The sequence below is a fragment of the Lactuca saligna genome, chromosome 5 (assembly GCF_052625555.1).
Source record: "Lactuca saligna cultivar CGN05327 chromosome 5, ASM5262555v1, whole genome shotgun sequence".
NCBI lineage: Eukaryota > Viridiplantae > Streptophyta > Magnoliopsida > Asterales > Asteraceae > Lactuca > Lactuca saligna.
The window spans coordinates 36956874-36975845 of record NC_136421.1 but is presented as its reverse complement, the minus strand read 5'-3'; the positions used below and the strand labels follow the sequence as shown (position 1 = coordinate 36975845).

General features: G+C 38.0%; 1 protein-coding gene across 1 annotated transcript; it reads right to left on the bottom strand.

Annotated features, from left to right (window-relative positions):
* Window positions 1–12878: 12878 nt before the first annotated feature.
* On the bottom strand, window positions 12879–13596 carry LOC145045204 (uncharacterized). The gene is made up of 2 exons (XM_078993549.1): window positions 13263–13596; window positions 12879–13012 (listed from the first exon to the last, which is right to left on the bottom strand). Exons 1-2 carry the CDS (start codon window positions 13594–13596, stop codon window positions 12879–12881), a joined length of 468 nt encoding a protein of 155 aa, XP_078849675.1.
* Window positions 13597–18972: the final 5376 nt, after the last annotated feature.

The window sequence follows — 18972 nt, the reverse complement described above, 5'->3', positions numbered from 1 at the left end:
ATATATATATATATATATATATATATATATATATATATATATATATATATATATATATATATATATACATATATATATACATACATACATACATACATACATATATATATATATATATATATATATATATATATATATATGAATTTTTTGTTGGTTTGGTTCAACTTAAGTAAATTCTATATATTGCGTTCTCAAAATTCGATTATGATTACAACATCCTTCTTCATAGTCAAATTTTGAAACACATGCCAAATAAAAATATTGTAGCAAAAGACTGGTCTAGAATCATGTCTTTATGTGAGACATCATGAATCATGTCCCATTTGCTTTGGGTACAGGTGTCAGACCCCGAAACCGATGACGGAAACGTTCCGGGGTGGAGGACGTCATGTAGAGTATCACAACCAATGTACATAGTAAGCATAGCAAACACAAATTACATTACGTAGAATCATTACATTTGTTTGAAAGTAGAGAAGCAAAGTAATACATGTTTATAGATACATAAGTTTAAACAAAAGTTAGACATGACTTCCATACGCTTCGTCTTCAGCAAAAGAACGCGGGATACCTGTCTAAGGAGAACCTGAGAATACAAGCAGTTTAAAAATCAGCATAAAGCTGGTGAGTTCATAAGTTGTTTGTTTATGTAAAAAGATCATGTTTCCTTTGGTTTTCTGAAAAGTTGTTATCCAAGAAAATCCCATATTTTCTTATAAAGACAGTTTAGTTAAACTTCTGAATTCCGTTCGGTACAACAGTAGATAGTTTAATACGTAAAACTATATATATTGAAAAACCCTAGATTACCATCCAGTACAACAGTAGGTAGTTTTAATATATAAAACTATAGATTAAAGGAAGATATAAAATCCACAAACAAAATTTATAATAATACGTATTGTGAGTCGGATAACCATGCTAATATGACACGAGACCTCCTTGACGTTCTTCAGGCGTCAGACGATATCCAAAATTTGTCACCCCAGGCGTGCCCGCCTAACTGTAGCAAGCAATTAAGGTGTGGGATTGTTTGTCCTGAATATATCTATTCAAAAATTCCAAGCTCTCCCTCCAGGAGACTCTGGTTATACTTCCGGGGAGGATTTACTGATAATCCGAAGGGTTTAATGAAGACAAATCTCACAAACTAGTATTAAATTATTCACGATGCACTCGGTCGTTATCAAAGATCATAATCGTTTTGAAACGTAATACAGTAAAAACAATTGAATACAAAGAAATTATATGGCATGATACTCTAAATTAAACAGAGATAAACTGAATCAGACATAGTTTATCTATTAACTTTGCATGAAATCTGTACTCGTAAAACAAGAACTGAAGATCCCAAATTATTCCCATAATAATTTGATTGTTTTGATTGTTTCTCACACTGTAATTGAAATCTACTTAGTTATATTCAGAAAAAACATCCCTTATGCTCCGATTGATACAAAAGGGGTAAAGATATCTAAAAGTTTGCCAGATATTTATAGAGTTACATCAGTTTTAAGTTTCGAAAACATTTATAGTTTGCTTCTATTCCCCCTGAAAACATTGAAAAACTCAGAAAAGGCGTAGGGGTATGAACTCACCAGTCGGGAAAAGTGTCGGCTAGGATGCTAAATGACAGTTCAAGGCTTGAACACGTGTGAGGCTCCTATTGTAACGCCCGCAAATCTGGGCTAGTCAATTTAGAGGCAATAGGGGTCAAAAATGACTTTTAGAATATGTCACAAGGTTTCCGAACATATAAAGAACGCCGAAATCCGAGTTATAACGAAGAAGTTATGGCCCGTCGAAGTTTCGCGACGGAACCGGCACGACATCGGGAAGCGTAAATAGTGAATTTACGATGGAGGACTTTTTAGCCTTAGTAATCTAAACAAAAGTCGTAGAATATGTTAAACTAAGAACATCAATAAAAAGAACGCCCAAATCTGACTTCGTATGAGGAAGTTATGATTTTTCTAAGATTCAGCTTAGTAGTGTACAGCCCGAAACTCGAATTTTAGTTCGAGCGGTTTTTGGCTTACGCGACCTAAATGAGAGTTGAAGATCTCATTAATAGGAACTCAACGGTAAAAAGACAGACAAAAACGGAGTCCGTATGAAGGAGGTATGAACTCTTCGCGGTCATTTAACAGTCTAAACGTCTCCTACTGTTAAATTTGAGATCAGTCGAGAATTAGCCAACGGAGTCTAAATGAAAGTTGTAGATCTTGATTTACCTACGTGTGGATATAAAGAACATCGAAAATGGAGCTCGTATGCGAAAGTTATGATTTTTCTAAATTTGAGGGCTGATACGCGATAGGGGGTGACGTGGCACCACCAGAATTGGACACGTGGCACCACCAGAAGGCCACCACATGGACCAAATCGACGAGTCATGACTCAAACTCGTCGAGTCCACCAGTCAGGCCTCCTATAAATAGAGGTGCCGGGCATTCACTTCTCTTCACACCTCTCCAACATTCTTTCTCTCTCTAGTTTCTCTCTCTAGCCTCCCAAACCCTCCCTAAAGCCTAGGTAAACCCCCTAGCACCCGAAGGAAGCCCCGAGGCTCCCGGAGTCCCGAGAAAAAGGGTCTTTCGGCTCGGAAATGCTGCTCCAGCGAAGCCCGGTTTTGCGAAAAACCCGCTGTAAGTGAGCTACGCCTACGCTAGTTTTAATATAGCTCCTAATTAATTATAGTAACATTATTAGGACCTTAAAATAATTATTTGGGCTATTATTATGAGTTATATTGAGTGTTATTTAACGCTTATATAATAATAATAATAGTCAGACTATTAATTTGTCGCGGATATCGGTAGACTAAACCCTAGTGGTGTTGATACTAGGTTTTATCGAAGGAAGGTTGTTTTGAGAGTATCGAAGCGCTGTCCGAGTGTTGAGTCACCACCTATCAGGTGAGTGCACAGTCCCTTTCATCTTACACATAGATATGAAGTATTCTAATATAAATTACGTGTTGTGTGTGCATATTGTCTGAATACTTGCTGTCTATGCTGGGTGAAATATTTTTATACATGTTTTAAATGATTTAAACTGTATATGTATTTTATATCTACAAAATGTGTTGGGTAAAACATGGGTAGATGAAATAGTTGTTTTGTGACAACACGATGTTGTCAGTGATCCAGTCATCTAGTGGAGTATAGATGAAGATCATGGGTGATACTAGATGGTCCGATGGAACGCTAGTAAGCTCGTAACCTGTAGGTGTTTTTGAACTAGGAGCTCATTAGGTATTTTGAACTGAGTGTGTTCACTACGTATCTTTGAACTGAGTGTGTTCACTAGGTATTTTGAACTAAGTGTGTTCACTAGTTACTTTTGAACTAAGTGTTTACCAGATGTTTCGGACTACGTGTTCACCAGATATATTCTATAAGCCTTGGTAATGATGGACTTAGTGTCGATTCCTTAGGATGATCCTTAGGAATAAATAAACGAGGAATAGTTGATTCTTAGGGTAGATCCTTAAGACTAAAGAAGATAATGGGGATGGGTAATTGGGTTGACTGTTTGATTGTTTAAACATAATAATTATATTATTGTGGGTTGAAAACCCTATGTACTCAACAGGTTTCCCAACCTGACCCACTCAGTTTATTTATATCACAAGTGTTGATATGAAGTCACTTTACACTGAGAGATTTAAAGAGATGTAGATCACTAGTGTAAATAAAAGTAAGTTCTGTTTATGCTTATGTTGATGTATTAACGATGACATCCCAAACATTTTGAAATGAATAAAATACGTTTCTTCGAAAATGTTTTAATAACGTATTTATCGTATTTTTCTGGGAACAAATTCCGCAACATTTTTATTAAAAGTACTCTGATTTTTATAAAGCATAAACAAAATCGGTCTTTTCTGGCCGTAAAAAAATGGGGATGTCATACCTATGTAATATGAAAAGATACATAATTGTATCTAATTAGACTTAGAACTACAAATTAATTGAGAATATACACTACGACACTCGAAAACACTTCATTCCAAGTGTTAGGAGTGACCCGGGTAGCATCTAAGGGTGTGTATGGCTTGAATATGGAGTTTTCTCTTCAAGAGTAAACTCCTAATGGAGTTTTTGGCCCAATGACTAACTCATTATGAGTTTACAGCCGTAAACTCATGGTGAGGGTGTTCTTGGGTGCCAAATGGTCTTACAACTCTAGTGGGGGTAATGCTAGGCTTGGTTTTAAGGCATTGGAAGTGATTTAACTATCAAAGGGACCAATTAATGGAGTTTACAGCCGTAAACTAGGATTTTACAGCTGTAAACTCTCTCATACCCAATCCTTATGTGTTTTAGTGGTTCAATATTAATCACATGTGATTCTAACTCATTTTACAAGTCATAGGATGAAGTTAAGGCACCATTTAACCCATTTATAGGAGTTTGCGGCCTAGGAACCCATCCTTGGGGGGTTTACGGCTGTGAACTCCTAATGGGGTAGTTTTCTTGATGATTAAGGTGCTTAACATACTTGTGGATGGTTCTAGACTTTACTCCAAGACTTAGGAGGTGTTTTAGGGGCATCTTAATACCTTGAAAGGGGTTACGGCCCATGAAATGGTGTTTACGGTCCAAGAATGTGCTTGGGACGTAAACTCGTGTTTACCCCTCAAATGAAAAGGTTTTGATGTTCGAAGTCCAGTATTGTAAGCCCTTAAGTCATATCTAAGCTCCAAATGTGGTTTGGAAGGGTTTTGAGGCTCAAAAACCCCATCTATGTGTGTTTGCGGCCCAAGGGTGTTCCAGGGCCGTAAACACATGTATTTTGTCCTATTTCATAATTGAAACATGAATTTGAAAGCTAAATGTGTTATACTATGAGTTAGGAAGGATTACATACCAATTTGGGGCTTGAAATGGGTGATTTTGGATCAAGAATTGAGTTTAGAGAGAGTAGAGAGAGAGAGTGTGGAAAAGCTTCAAATGAAGCCGACTCAACATTAAATAGGGTTCAGGTTTGAGGCTCGGTGAAATTCTACCCGATACTGACGTTAAACTGGGTTTTGGTCGCACCCGATTAAGTTGTCGTAACCTGATGCGGTCGAAACTAAAAGTTTTCCAATTAATAATTTGGGGTGTTTTCATGTGTTAATGGGTTTGGACACTCACGAGGTCATTATAAAAGTCTTAAATTAAATGACCTAATATAAAATGTTTGCGGGAAATTTTAAGATAGATGGGTTTCGCTGAAGGGAACGGGTTATCGTGACGAAATTTTTTTCGGGTTGTCACATTATTCCCCCCGTTAGAGGGAATTTTGTCCCGAAATTTAGAATTAGGACACAATCATGGGTTTGGAAAGAGACGTGGTTATTTCGTTTATTCGAGTCTTCGTGCTTCCAAGTGAACTCGGGTTCTCGCATGGTATTGCAGCGAACCTTCACTATCGGGATACGACATTGTATCGTACATCTAATCTCTTGATCTATGATTTCGTCTTTATAAAGTAATTACTAGGGTTTCATTAGTTTGGTGCTTCCTAAGATTGGAGACATGGAATACAGGATAGATGCTGCTAAGTCCTGAAGGTAGTCGGAGTTTATAGGCTACACGACTGATCCTAGCGAGGATCTCGAAAGGTCCTATGTACCTCGGGTTAAGTTTTCCGCGCGTTCCAAAGTGTATGATGTCTTTCTAGGGAGAGATCTTCAACAGGACACGTTTTCCAACCTGGAATTCTAAGGGTTTTCGTAGTTTATCGGTGTACACTTCTGTCTATCTCATGAAGCTTTCAGTCATTCTCGAATCTGGATGATTTTCTCGACGGCTTCACAGATGATTTGAGTACCAAAGAGGGCACTGTCAGGGAAATGGTCTCTTGGCTAGCTGCGTGTCCTCTATCTCGGTCCAGCACAGAAGGGATCCTGCACTTGCAACCGTAGAGGGCTTTGAACAAGGTAATCTTGATGTAGGTGTGGTAGTTGTTGTTATACGAGAATTTGATCAAAGGTAAATGGGTGTCTTACGATTTTCCGGAATCGATAACACATGCCCTCAGTATGTCTTCTAGGGTCTCGATAGTTCTCTCACCCTGTCTGTTAGTCTGAGGATGATAAGCTGTACTCATGTCCAATTTCTAGGAGCTTCCTGAAGGGGCTGCCAAAAATCTTAAGGTAAACTTGTTATCTCGATCGGAGATAATGGACACAGGTACACCATGCAATCGGACTATCTCTTGGATGTGGACTCGCGTGAGTCTTTCCATCTTGGATGATTCTTTAATCGGAAGGAAGTGAGCAGATTTGTCAAACGATCGACAATTACCCAAATGGTATCGTACCCACTCGGAGACCTGGGTAACTTGGTGATGAAATCCATGGTATTCATCTCCCATTTCGACTCAGGTATCTCGAGCTGCTGGAGTAGACTCGAGGGTTCCTGATACTCGACCTTTACCTCGGCGCAAGTCCGACACTTGACCACGAAGGTTGTGATCTCGGCTTTCATGTTTGGCCACCAGTATTGCTTCTTGATATCCAGGTACACTTGTCCGAACCTGGGTGAACAGAGTATCTGGCCTTGTGAGCTTCATTCAACACGCTCTCTGGTTTTAGGGCTTCCAAACTGGGCTTCTTGGATCTGTACGGATAAGTGGGAATGGATAATCATTGTCAATGTCTTCGCCTTGTTACTTGAGCTTTTCTTTCTGCTAAAGGGCTTCTGCTACCCCATTATCCTTGCCGGGATGGTAGCGGATTTCGCACTCGTAATCACTGAGTAGCTCTACCCATCGCTGTTGCCTCATGTCTAAGTCTCTCTGATTGAAGATGTGTTGCAGGATTTTATGGTTGGTGAAGATCGTGCACTTTGTTCCGTAGAGATAATGTCTCCAAACCTTCAGTGTGAAGACCACAACTCCTAACTTCAGGTCATAAATCGTGTAGTTAACTTCGCGTGCCTCCAGCTGTCTCGAGGCATAAGCGATAATTTTTCCTCTCTTCATAAGTACATAGTCTAGACTCTGATTAGACGCATCATCGATGACAATGAAATCTTCTGTTCGTTCGGGCAGAGACGGGATAGGTGTGCTGTACAAGGCTTGCTTCAATGCTTGGAATACTGTATCTTGCTTTTCATTCCAACGAAATGGGTACACCTTTCTGTGTCAGAGTGGTCAGGGCTTGGCAAATTCTAGGAAATTTCTTGATGAATCTGCGATAATAGCCGCCAAAACCCAAGAATTGACGGATCTCTGTGGGTGTCTTCGGTGCTGACTAATTCTCTATTGCCTTGCTTTTGGAAGGGTCCGTGTGTATGTCTCTCTTGCTTACTACGTGACCAAGGAAAGTGATTAGACTGAAGGGCATCACTACGTACTCGTGGTGATCATATCGAGTCCTGAACGCCGTCTTGGAAACATCATTCTCGTGAACTTGAAGTTGATGGTACTCTTTGTCGAGCAGTTCATTAAGCTGACTGGATAACTCCTGCAGTTCTGCTGGAGCTAAGTGATACGGAGACTTGGCTACATGATTAGTTCCAAGAATTAGGTCGATGCGAAACTCGACTTGACGTTCGGGAGGAATTCCCGGGAGCTCTTTAGGAAAGACATCGGGAAAGTTGCAGACTTCGGGGATGATCTCGAGGTCTTTAACTATTTGTTTCTCGTTGATTACATGAGCTAGGAATGTGCGGCACTCCTTTTACAGAAGCCTTTGAGCTTTGATGCATAATATGATACGAAGATTGGAACTAAATTTATCGCTGTAGGTCATGAGAGTCTGGCCAGAAGGGAGATTGAAACGGATGGCTGTAACAAAGGATATCTGCATGATTGGGACTCAACCAATCCATGCCAATAAGAACATCAAAGCTCTTGATGGTAACTGGTATTAGGTCAATGGGAAATGAATGATCGTTCAGGGTAAGGGTATAGCTTATGAATATGTCGTTAGCGTTTCCCTTTCTCACTGTTATCCATTTCGACGGTAAATGTTTTGGTTACTAAACGAGGACTATGTTTAAGAAGATGTTTGAACGAATTGCTACTAAGAAATTCTTTAACACTAGATTCGAAAAGGATACGAGCATAAGAATTGTCGAGAAGAAACGTACCCACGACGACGGAGGGATCGACAACTGCCTCCTCCCGCTTTATAGCTAGAAATATCCTGGCGTTGCTAGCTATTGTTGCTTTGGGGCAGTTCCTCTTGAAATGTCCGACTTCTCCACAGCCGTAGCAGACCTGATCGGCACTCGATCCGGAAACTTGATTGGCTGGTTGAGCCGATTCTCTGCAGTTTCGCACAAGATGGCCCCTCTTGCCACAACTGATGCATATCTTCTCACGGCATGAGCAAGGGATACGATGGTGGTAATTGCATTTGTTGCACCAAGGGAGGTTACCAGCATACCCAGTGGTAGGTGCTTGAGCTGTAGATGCAACGATAGGAGTAGTAACAGCTTGGACTACCACTGTTTTGGGCTTCTAGGAGGATCCTTGTGAACTCTGACCCTTTCGCTTTTTTCCAGATAGTCTTCCTACTCTCAACACACTCATTCTGGTGCCCCTCATTATCTTCATGGTTTTGGGGATAGATGTTACTTCCTGGTCCACTGGACCTGTTTGGGTTCAATTGCGCCATTGCATCCGTCACTGCAGCAGTAACATCTACCTGAAATAGGAAAAGATCAAATTGAGAAGGAGGTGGTGGCGGAGGGTTGTTGTTCTTGGAATTGGGTCCTTTCTTTGGAGGCATGATGATCTAAAATAATTCGGAAAAAGAGGATGGTTAGTCCTCTGAATTGAATAACAAGATATGAAACAAGAGATAGGTCATTATGACAGATAAAATGTTCCACTAAGCGATAATACAGGAAGGAGTTATCAAAGCAGATAAACTATCGCTAAGGAAGGAATGAGTAGTAACACTCGGAATGAATTTCTACAACGTACTCGGCTCTGGCTAAAATACTCCCATAGTATTTTATGTTTCGTTGTAACGATGAGTATTTTCTTATAAAGACAGTTTATTTAAACTTCTGAATTCCGTTCGGTACAACAGTAGATAGTTTAATACGTAAAACTATATACATTGAAAAAACCTAGATTACCATCCAGTACAACAGTAGGTGGTTTTAATATATAAAACTATAGATTAAAGGAAGATATAACATCCGTTAACAAAATTTATAATAATACGTATTGTGAGTCGGATAACCATGCTAATGTGACACGAGACCTCCTTGACGTTCTTCAGGCGTCAGACGATATCCAGAATTTGTCACCCTAAGCGTGCCCGCCTAATTGTAGCTAGCAGTTAAGGTGTGGGATTGTCAGTCCTAAATAGATCTATTCACAAATTCCACGCTCTCCCTCCAGGAGACTCTGGTTATACTTCCGGGTAGGATTTACTGATAACCCGAAGGGTTTAATGAAAACAAATATCACAAGCTAGTATTAAATTATTCAAAGTGTACTGGGTCGTTATCAAACATCATAATCGTTTTGAAACATAATACAGTAAAAACAATTGAATACGAAGAAATTATCTGGCATGATACTCTAAATTAAACAGAGATAAACTGAATCGGACATAGTTTATCTATTAACTTTGCATGAAATCTGTACTCGTAAAGCAAGAACTGAAGATCCCAAATATTCCCATAATAATTTGATTGTTTTGATTGTTTCTCACACTGTAATTGAAATCTACTTAGTTATATTCAGAAAAAACATCCCTTATGCTCCGCATGATACAAAAAGGGTAAAGATATCTAAAAGTTTTCCAGATATTTATAGAGTTACATTAGTTTTAAGTTTCGAAAACATTTATAGTTTGCTTGTATTCTCCCTGAAAATATTGAAAAACTCAGAAAAGGCGTAGGGGTATGAACTCACCAGTGAGGAAAAGTGTCGGCTAGGATGCTAAATGACAGCTCAAGGCTTGAACATGTGCGAGGCTCCTATGTAATATGAAAAGATACATAATTGTATCTAATTAGACTTTGAACTACTAATTAATTGAGAATATACACTCCGAGATGCGAAAACACTTCATTCCAAGTGTTAGGAGTGACCCGGGTAGCATCTAAGGGTGTGTATGGCTTGAATCTGGAGTTTGATCTTCAAGAGTAAACTCCTAATGGAGTTTTCAGCCCAATGACAAACTCCCAATTAGTTTACATCCGTAAACTCATGGTGGGGGTGTTCTTCGGTGCCTAATGGTCTTACAACTCTAGTAGGGTAATGCTAGGCTTGGTTTTAAGGCATTGGAAGTGATTTAACTATCAAAGGGACCAATTAATGGAGTTTACAGCTGTAAAGTAGGAGTTTACGGCCATAAACTCTCTCATACCCAATCCTTATGTGTTTTCGTGGTTCAAGATTAATCACATGTGATTCTAACGCATTTTACAAGTCATAGGATGAAGTTAAGGCACCATTTAACCCATTTATAGGATTTTATGGCCCAGGAACCCATCATTGGGGGGTTTACGGCCGTGAACTCCTAAGGGGGTAGTTTTCTTGATGATTAAGGTCCCTAACATACTTGTGTATGGTTCTAGACTTTCTTCCAAGACTTAGGAGGTGTTTTAGGTGCATCTTAACACCTTGAAAGGGGTTTACGGCCCATGAAATGGTGTTTACGATCCAAGCATGTGCTTGGGCGGTAAACTCTTGTTTACCCCTGAAATGATAAGGTTTTGATGTTCTAAGTCCAGTATTGTAAGCCCCTAAGTCATATCTAAGCTCCAAATGTGGTTTGGAAGGGTTTTGAGGCTTATTTCGACCTTACAAAACCTCAACACATTTATGTGAATGCAGATTCCAAAAACATGATCATAGATTTGGGTTCGGCTCGATTCAGATGAGATTATTCATTTTCAGCTCTCCAAGTTATTCCTTAGCATCCTTCTTCGGTTCCAACTCAATTTAGGCTCCAAATATGCATCGAGCTACTCCCAAAGTACCGTTCCACTCGAACTATCTGTAAAGAGCACAAAAAGGCTAGCAGTATGAGAATTATGATAAAAGACATGAGCTGAAAATTATTTTAACTAATGACATGCAAATATACAAATTATGATGCTAAATGTTAATAAAAACTACCCTTAAAGATGCATAAAATGAAATCTATAAAATCTCCACAAGCTTGAACCTTACTTGCCCTCATGCAATAAAAAGATTAAACATTATAAACAAAATGGAAAGACGTAGATGACCTAAAAGGAATTTAAAATAAAATTAAAAAAATAAAAACTTGAACTAAAGATAGTTCACTCTTTTTTTCCACATGATCAAATTTCACACTGAGGAAGCTCCAATGAAATTGCTACCTAGATAACAGTCTCAATAGCTTTATTGTAGATTTAGAATTCACATTTAATTAATCAAACCAAGCATGAGTAACTAAGTTTTACACTGAAGTAAATTTCTGAAAATAGTGTAAAAATAATTTCACAAAATTGGTTTACAAAAACATAGCTTCACCAACCCCTCCTTTTTTCCCGAACTCATCCAGTAAACGCATCAAACTCCATTATGGATAGAAAATCCTGGGTTACCACTTTGATTCCACTATCAAGGGATCTATATCATTATACCACAAGTCTTCTTTGTCTTGATTAGTTCTTTAGATTTAACTTTGCTTGGTTCTTTATTTCAACTTGAACTTGACTTAGATTTAACTTTAAATTTCAGATTTCTTCAAATCGCTTGATGTACCATTTCTAACATATATATTGACTGGGCGCGGATTTTACTTTGAGCCCCACCATATCTTCAATACTTCAAAAATGATTAAAAATTTTGCGTGGATATAATGAGAGTTCTCTCTAAACCTAAAAAGGCACATAAACTATAGGGTTCAATACTTCAAGGAAATAAAACGGCTATTCAATCAAGGTTCTTTTTAAGGCATTTATGAAAATTATGTCTAAAATAATGTTCTTTTTTTCATCCCACATTTCCATTGTAAAAATTATCCGACTCTTATGTTGGTTCATATTTCAAAAACATTTAATTCACTTTCTAATATGAAAAGATAATTCTTAAAATTGATTTTAGTGAGACTATTATTTTCGGTTGTTATCCTCATCTCATGTATGATTTTTCAATTTTTTTTGATCATTTTTGTTTAATTTTTAGAATTTTTAATTTTTTATGCTGATAATAAGAACTAAAATAACTACAAATAAAATATTTTTGTTTTTTTTGTTTTTTTTATGAACACAAAAAAATAAAAAAATTTTAGACACTTTTTAAAATGCAAATACAATGTAGAAAATAAAATGCAACAAGGAAAATAAAATTTGAAAACTTTAACCTAAAAAACTGAAAATTTTAAAATTTTTAACAAAAAATGGAGATTTTTATTAACCCCCTCCCCAAGCTTAAAATGATGAATTGTCCGCAATGCTCAGAGGGAAATGAACACCTCAATAAGACATATAAAAGCAAAAAGGTGCAGCTTGGCGAAAAATCTAAATTTCAGCAACTTTGAAGATCCTCTAATTTCCGTAAGCTTGCTTGGAACTGCGACCATGTTTTTATTGAGAGCATAAAAAACTAAAAACTATTCATTGGGTTGCCTCTCGGAATGCCACCCATTTTAAAGTCGTTGGCTCGACTTTGCCGAACCAGATTTACTAATTGGTGTAGTTGAGACTTCTTTGAAGTTCAACTCAGTTCATTGTCACTTCAAATTCCTTCAGATATGGTAGAATTGATGGATCTGGATCTTGATCAACAAACAAGAAAACTTGATATTTTCTTCAGACAAGTCTTTTAGGTTTTTAAACTTCATTCTTCTTCTGATCTTTTTTTCTTTCAAAAAATATTCTCATTGTTTTTGGATTTCGTTCTTTTCAGATTTTCCTCTGATATTTCCTCTGCAGAAATCAACTTCTCCTCTTCCTCAAGCTTTTTTTTTCTGTCAACTTCTTATTAGCTCCTTCAGCAAAAATTATATTTTCCATATCCCCAAGCTTATCTTGTTTCAACTTCATTAATGTATCATCATTAGATTTCATATCTAAAAATAGATCTTCCACAAAAACATTAGAAAACTCACATCACTCCTCAAATAAAGTACTGCTCGTACCCAGGCAATTAACATAAATATTATCAAAAGTAAAATCGTCATCATAAGTTTTAATATTCACCACATTCCAATCAAGTTTGATAAAGAGCGTACCCGGAAAAACATCGATTTTTTGTTTTAGCAACTTTTAGAAACGATCTTCCCAAAATAATTGATTTTTTATCTGATACGTCTAAACTACCCATGTCCAGAATGTAAAAAACAATGGGAAAAATAAGTTCACCCACTTGGATGAGAAGATCCTCCAATACACCTTTTGGGTGTACTGTCGAGTGATTTGCTAACTTAATGAGTGTCCTGGTCTTTTGTAAAGTTCCTAATTTTAGTTTTTCAAAAACAGAAATGGGAAGGACATTAACTAAAGCACCTAAATCAAACATGCCATTTGAAAAAGTAAGATTTCCTAATTTATAAGGAATCGAGAAAATTCCTGAATACTTGCACTTTGGGGGCAAACATTTTTGCAAAATGGCAGAAATATTTTCACTAGCTTTGATAGTTTCATGATTTTTCATTTTTTCTTTGAAATGCATAAATCTTTCAGAAACCTAACATAACGAGGAACTTACTTGATTATATCTAGAAGTAGGATATTTAACTCCAACTTATGAAAGTTATCAGTAATATCCTCGTCCTCATGTTTTCGCTTTGTGCTTATTAGTCGAGATGAGAATGGAGGTAGGGACTTGTACTCCTTCGGATTTGGCTTGGCTGGTTTTGGAGTTTTTGTTTCTTCATCTTTTTCAGCATCTTCATCAACCAAACCTTCTTCATACTCTTCTTCAGCTTCTTCTTCTAGTTCAGATATGATTAGGCCATCATAACAATTCCTACTTCTCAAGGAAATAACACTCATATTGTGCTTCAGGTTGTTTTTAGTGTGCCACGGTAACTTTCCATGAGATTCCAGTCGACCCACAGAAGTGGCAAGTTCAGACACCTGTTGTTCAAGATTATTGATATTTGTTTTGGTTTCAATCTGGTTAGCTTGGGTGTTCATGGCAAGACTCTTCACCATTTCTTCTAAAGCCACACTGGAAGTATTCATTTGCTGATTTGAAGGTTGGCTCTGAAAATTTGGACTCTGATATTTTGCTACTAGAAGTTCTGTTGAAAGCCCAGTTACTGATAATTTCTATACCAATGAAAGCTGGGTGCCATCTGATATTGGTGTGGCTGAAATTTTTTTTGATAGCCTCCGACAACTTTTATTGCAGTTGTATCCTCTTGTAGTAACAGACACATATATGTTAGATGTTTCGTCTATAAGTAGATTCCACACGTTTCTTTGCGACTACTTTTTTCCTATGTCAATAATTAAACAACTTTTGTTAGCTCGATCAGTAATTTGGGACTCCAAGTGAACATTGCTAACATCTTTTACTTCCCTTGGCTGATTTTTTAGATTCGATTTCTGAAGAGTCTGTGGTTTCAGATTTTTCAAATTTTTATGGGAGTATGTTTTATAAGGGTTATTTAAAGGAGAAGATGGGGGTACTTTCGAAAAAAATGGAAAGACGGATCTAACTCGTTCTACAAGGGAATGCCTTGTGGTGTGGTAATTTATGGTGTACTGAAGATGATGAACCAAAGAAACCAGTAGATTGTTTTCTCTTTGATGCTTCATTATTAAGCTTCCTTGCAGTTCTTTCAATTTCCAGATCAAAAGCTTGAGGTCTACCTGTACAAAAAAATATTGGCATAAAACTATTAGAAACACCGTGTCCCCAACAATAATGCCAATTTGTTAACACGATGTTACGTGTGAATTAAACAAATAAAATTTTACTGCTAGTTGCACTAATAATATAACACAGGGAAGCAATGTCAAATTGTTAGGGACACAACCTAACGGCCAATGTATTTTTGCATCAGGCACATTCTAGTCAATAAACATAAAATATAAAAAAGGGGGTTTTGAATTAATCTAAAAACTAAAAATTACAATGAAAATAAATTAAATAAAACTCAGTAATAAAAATGATTTTACTTCTGCTGTGACTTTCCTAATAATGCAATTAGTTTAGACCTGGTTATTCAGAATGAGTTTTAACTAAGCTCTTAATTGTTACTTATTAATAGTTGTTACTTATTACCAGTTGACAAGAACAATTACATATACTATTAACTAATTAACTGGAATGATAAAAACCTCGCTAGGTGATCAAGCTAACAAGAATTAAAAATCAAACGTTCGTTAAGTTCAAAACTAAAAACTCTAAACACAAATCAAAAACCAGATCTAAAGCTAATCACATGAAAAGTACTAATATAATTTAGAACTAAAAAGTAGGGTTTAACTAGACATGGCTAAAAACAAATCTAAACAAATAAAAAGAAACATTAATTGATTAACCCTCTAAATGTAACACCCCATCTTTCAAGTAACTTCAAATTCATCCCTTGAGTTTTGACTATTTCACTTTTTGTCCTTGGAATGGAATGAAGTGGCCATGGGAAACCTTACTTGCAAAATGATAATTATGGAAGCCTGAGTAGTACGTTGCGTGTACATGTGAGTACGTTGAGGATACTCGGGCAAGCCCTAGTATCCTGGGCGTACACATATGTACGTTGGGTGGACTACTATCCAGGAGAACCCTTAAAATTTAGGGTTTGGAGGGTATTTAAGCACCATTATGGATCTTTTTGCCTCACTCTTTCAGCCTCCAAGTCTTTGAACCATTCTTAGCAAACCCTAGTCCATAAGAGAGAGTTTTGGAGCCTAAATCATGTTGTTGGTGAGGTTGAATGAGAACAAAGAGCAGCAAAGGAATCAAGGAAGGAACCAAGCATGTAGATCTGGGGTTTTCATCTTCTAGGGAAGCTTCAAAAGGTATATAGCTTCCACCTTTATGTCTAGATGGTTTATATCTTATTTGGATTGCTTTTTGGTATCTTTCTTGTCCAAAAAATGTCATTTGGTGCATGCCTTGTTTTGGTCGAGTTGTGCTATCCTTTCAGACCCTACGATGGGTCCTAAGGCATAAAAAGAGGTCCCTCGAGCTAGTTTGGTACCTATTTCTTTGTAGGAGGCCTTAATGGATTAACACCATGTATTAAGCCCTTTTTGGTCGACCAAGGACTTAAAGTTTGGGACTTTATGGTTATAGGGTATTATTGGATCATGGATCTGAAGTTTAAGCTATAGTGCTTAATCCATTAAGAACTTGTGGAAGGTTTAAGACGTGCGAGGGTATGCCCCATGTAAGCTATTGTACGCCTGCGTTCGTGGTCAAACACCCATAATTGTATGGTTGTACCTTGTGATTTAATCCATGGTAAAGTATGGATGTACCTGGATGGACTATTTGGGTTATGTTTGGTTTCACCACCAGTGGGCGGTGGTTCGGGTTCTAAGTGGGGGAGAATTGACATTCTCAGGTTGAGTGTCAGTCTTTGAAGGATTTGTCAGTTCATTGTTTGGTTACTACTTTCCGATTTGTTAGGTAGATGTTGATCGGTGAATGCTTCTAAAACGGGTAGGTTCAACTCCATGTGGGATGTGGTTTCTATGGTTTGGGTGCCAAGGTTTCCTAGACCATTGGTCATTGAGTTCGTTATTTAGTGGGAATTCTTCGAAGGATTTAAGTGGTGGCAGTTAAACGTAAAGGAATTTGTTATCTAATCTCTTATTCAGTATATTCAATGTTCCTTCGGTCTTCAGGTGTGTTTATCCTGAATGGTAGAGTGGGAGCTTGGTTCATAGCAAACTCAGGTCTTGCTAACCTTCAAGATCATCTTGAAGGACTGATCGAGCTAGCGGTGTAGTGATGGAATTCGTTTGGTCTCATAAGTATGGGGTCTTGTTTGACTGATCCTGAGGATATGTATTATTTTTTAGTAAGGTGGCCATTTCGATCATCTCTGCTATTTCTTTTCTTTTCGGATGAGATAATGGGTTTCTGAAATATGTGTATGGGGGTGTTCCTCGTATGTTGAGCAAGAGGGCATTGGGACCTTGGCTCGAATTATGTGCATGGCTCTCTTGGGTTTCAGTTTCCGATGTAGGATCAAGAGTGCAACTGTTATCCTACCCGCGAGTTGTGTGTGACCTTGTTTTCATAAGGTTTTGCTTGATAGCCATTCTGTGGTGCTCAGTTGGCATTGTAAGGGGGTCGATTAGGTCCATTCGAAGTATCATGAGGTATTTATGGGAAGTATGCATATTATTTTTGTTGGTTCGCAAGATGTTATCAAGATTTTGGATTTCATGTTGGGGATAAGTCGGGAGGTTTCAAGTCATAAAGTCCTTTATGATAGTCTCAAGTGGTTAACCAGGTGGGGGTACACCTGGGCCAATAGGAGTTTGTAGTATCACAGGAATTTTTCGGTCTGAACATCTTTGGTCATCAAGGTAGTGATCGATAATGGCATGTCATGGGTCAGGTGTATTGGGGCTTGGTGCTTCATATAGTTTGGTTTTGGGTGAGGTTCATGATCGGTGTGTTTGAGGATCATTTCTGTATGTTTCTAGTAGCAAGTCCAGTTTGGAACTGGGGGCATATTTATTATTCGATTCTCATCAGTTGAACGGAAAGGTCTTTGTGAAGATTGAGAGTAGCATTTTCGAGTGGGCTTTTGGTGGAAACTCGCGTTAGGGAATCACGAGTGTATCCATTCAAGGCCTGTATTCTGGGAGTTTGTGAGGAAAGTGAAGAATCTTTTGGTTTGTGGGGCGAGTCGCTAGTTCCAGGCGAAAGGTGTAATGTCATCGATGGTGAAATCGAAGGTTTTTGGGTTAGAATGTTTTTGTCTTCCGGGTTTTTGGGAACCTGGTGGCTGGACTAGGTATGAGACTGGTAGTCTCAGCAGTGGTTGAAGAATTCTTTGAATCTAGGTTTAGTGAGGTGTCGCATTAGATCAGAAGATTTGGGTGAAATGCGACGCTAGGTCCCCAGATCTCGGGTTATGAGTTTAGGCCCGGGTTATGTATATAATGGTGTTCCAATCTAGGGTATTCCATCATTAGGATGATCGGACCCTATAATCGATTGGACCTAACATGTTTGGTATTCCAACCTGAGGGTTGAATGGGCTAATACGAGGGTATTCCATCCTAAGCATAACTGGACCCGTCATAGGCATGCCTAGTATTCCATCCTGAGGCTGATTGGGCCAGGTATGAGTCTTAGTGCTTGTGAGATGGTTGTTATATGTATGTGGTCTGGGAGTTAAAGGAAGCATTGTCTTGTAGGCACTTAAGGTTTCATCTCTCAGTCTGTCTCCTAGTGTTCATCATACCCTTGGAAAAAATTTCATCAGAATTAGCTTTCTCTGGAAGGATTATCTAGTCTCTTTTTTCTAATAAAGAGTTATCAACAGCAGACGATGATCGTTGATTCTGTTTCTGGTAGGAACCTCTGGTTTCCAATGCTGAGTAGTCCGTTTAGCGAATAAAGGGAAGGGAATTTCTGATGGTTAGTATGGGCGGTCTGTCAAGGAGTCATACCAAGTTCAAGTTTCCAGATCGTAGATTTTTGGGTGAAGTAGGGTTGTTATGTTTCGTGAGACTATGGGTTCATTTTCATCATAATCGAATTTTATGTTGAGTTTAGTCTCCTTAGAAGGTGGGCATGCGTCATGGTGGTGGATGTGCCCCTCAGGATGTCGGGTTGCCGGGGATGGAAAGGAATGATTTTGAGGACGAAATTGAATTTAAGTGGGGGAGAGTTGTAACACCCCATCTTTCAAGTAACCTTAAATTCATCCCATGGGTTTTAAGTATGTCAATTTTGATCCTTGGAATGCAATTAAGTGACCATGGGAAGCCTTACTGGTAAATTGGTAATTATGGAAGCTTGAGTAATATGTTGTGTGTACATGTGAGTACGCTAAGCATACTATGGCATGCATTATTATGTTAGGCATACACATATGCACGTTGGGCA

Coding starts and splice junctions, on each gene's coding strand:
- LOC145045204 (XM_078993549.1), bottom strand. CDS start 13,596: ATGAAAAATCATGAAACTATCAAAGCTAGTGAAAATATTTCTGCCATT. Junction 13,013..13,262: donor TTTTTACATTCTGGACATGG/GTAGTTTAGACG, acceptor ATCTATTTTTAG/ATATGAAATCTAATGATGAT.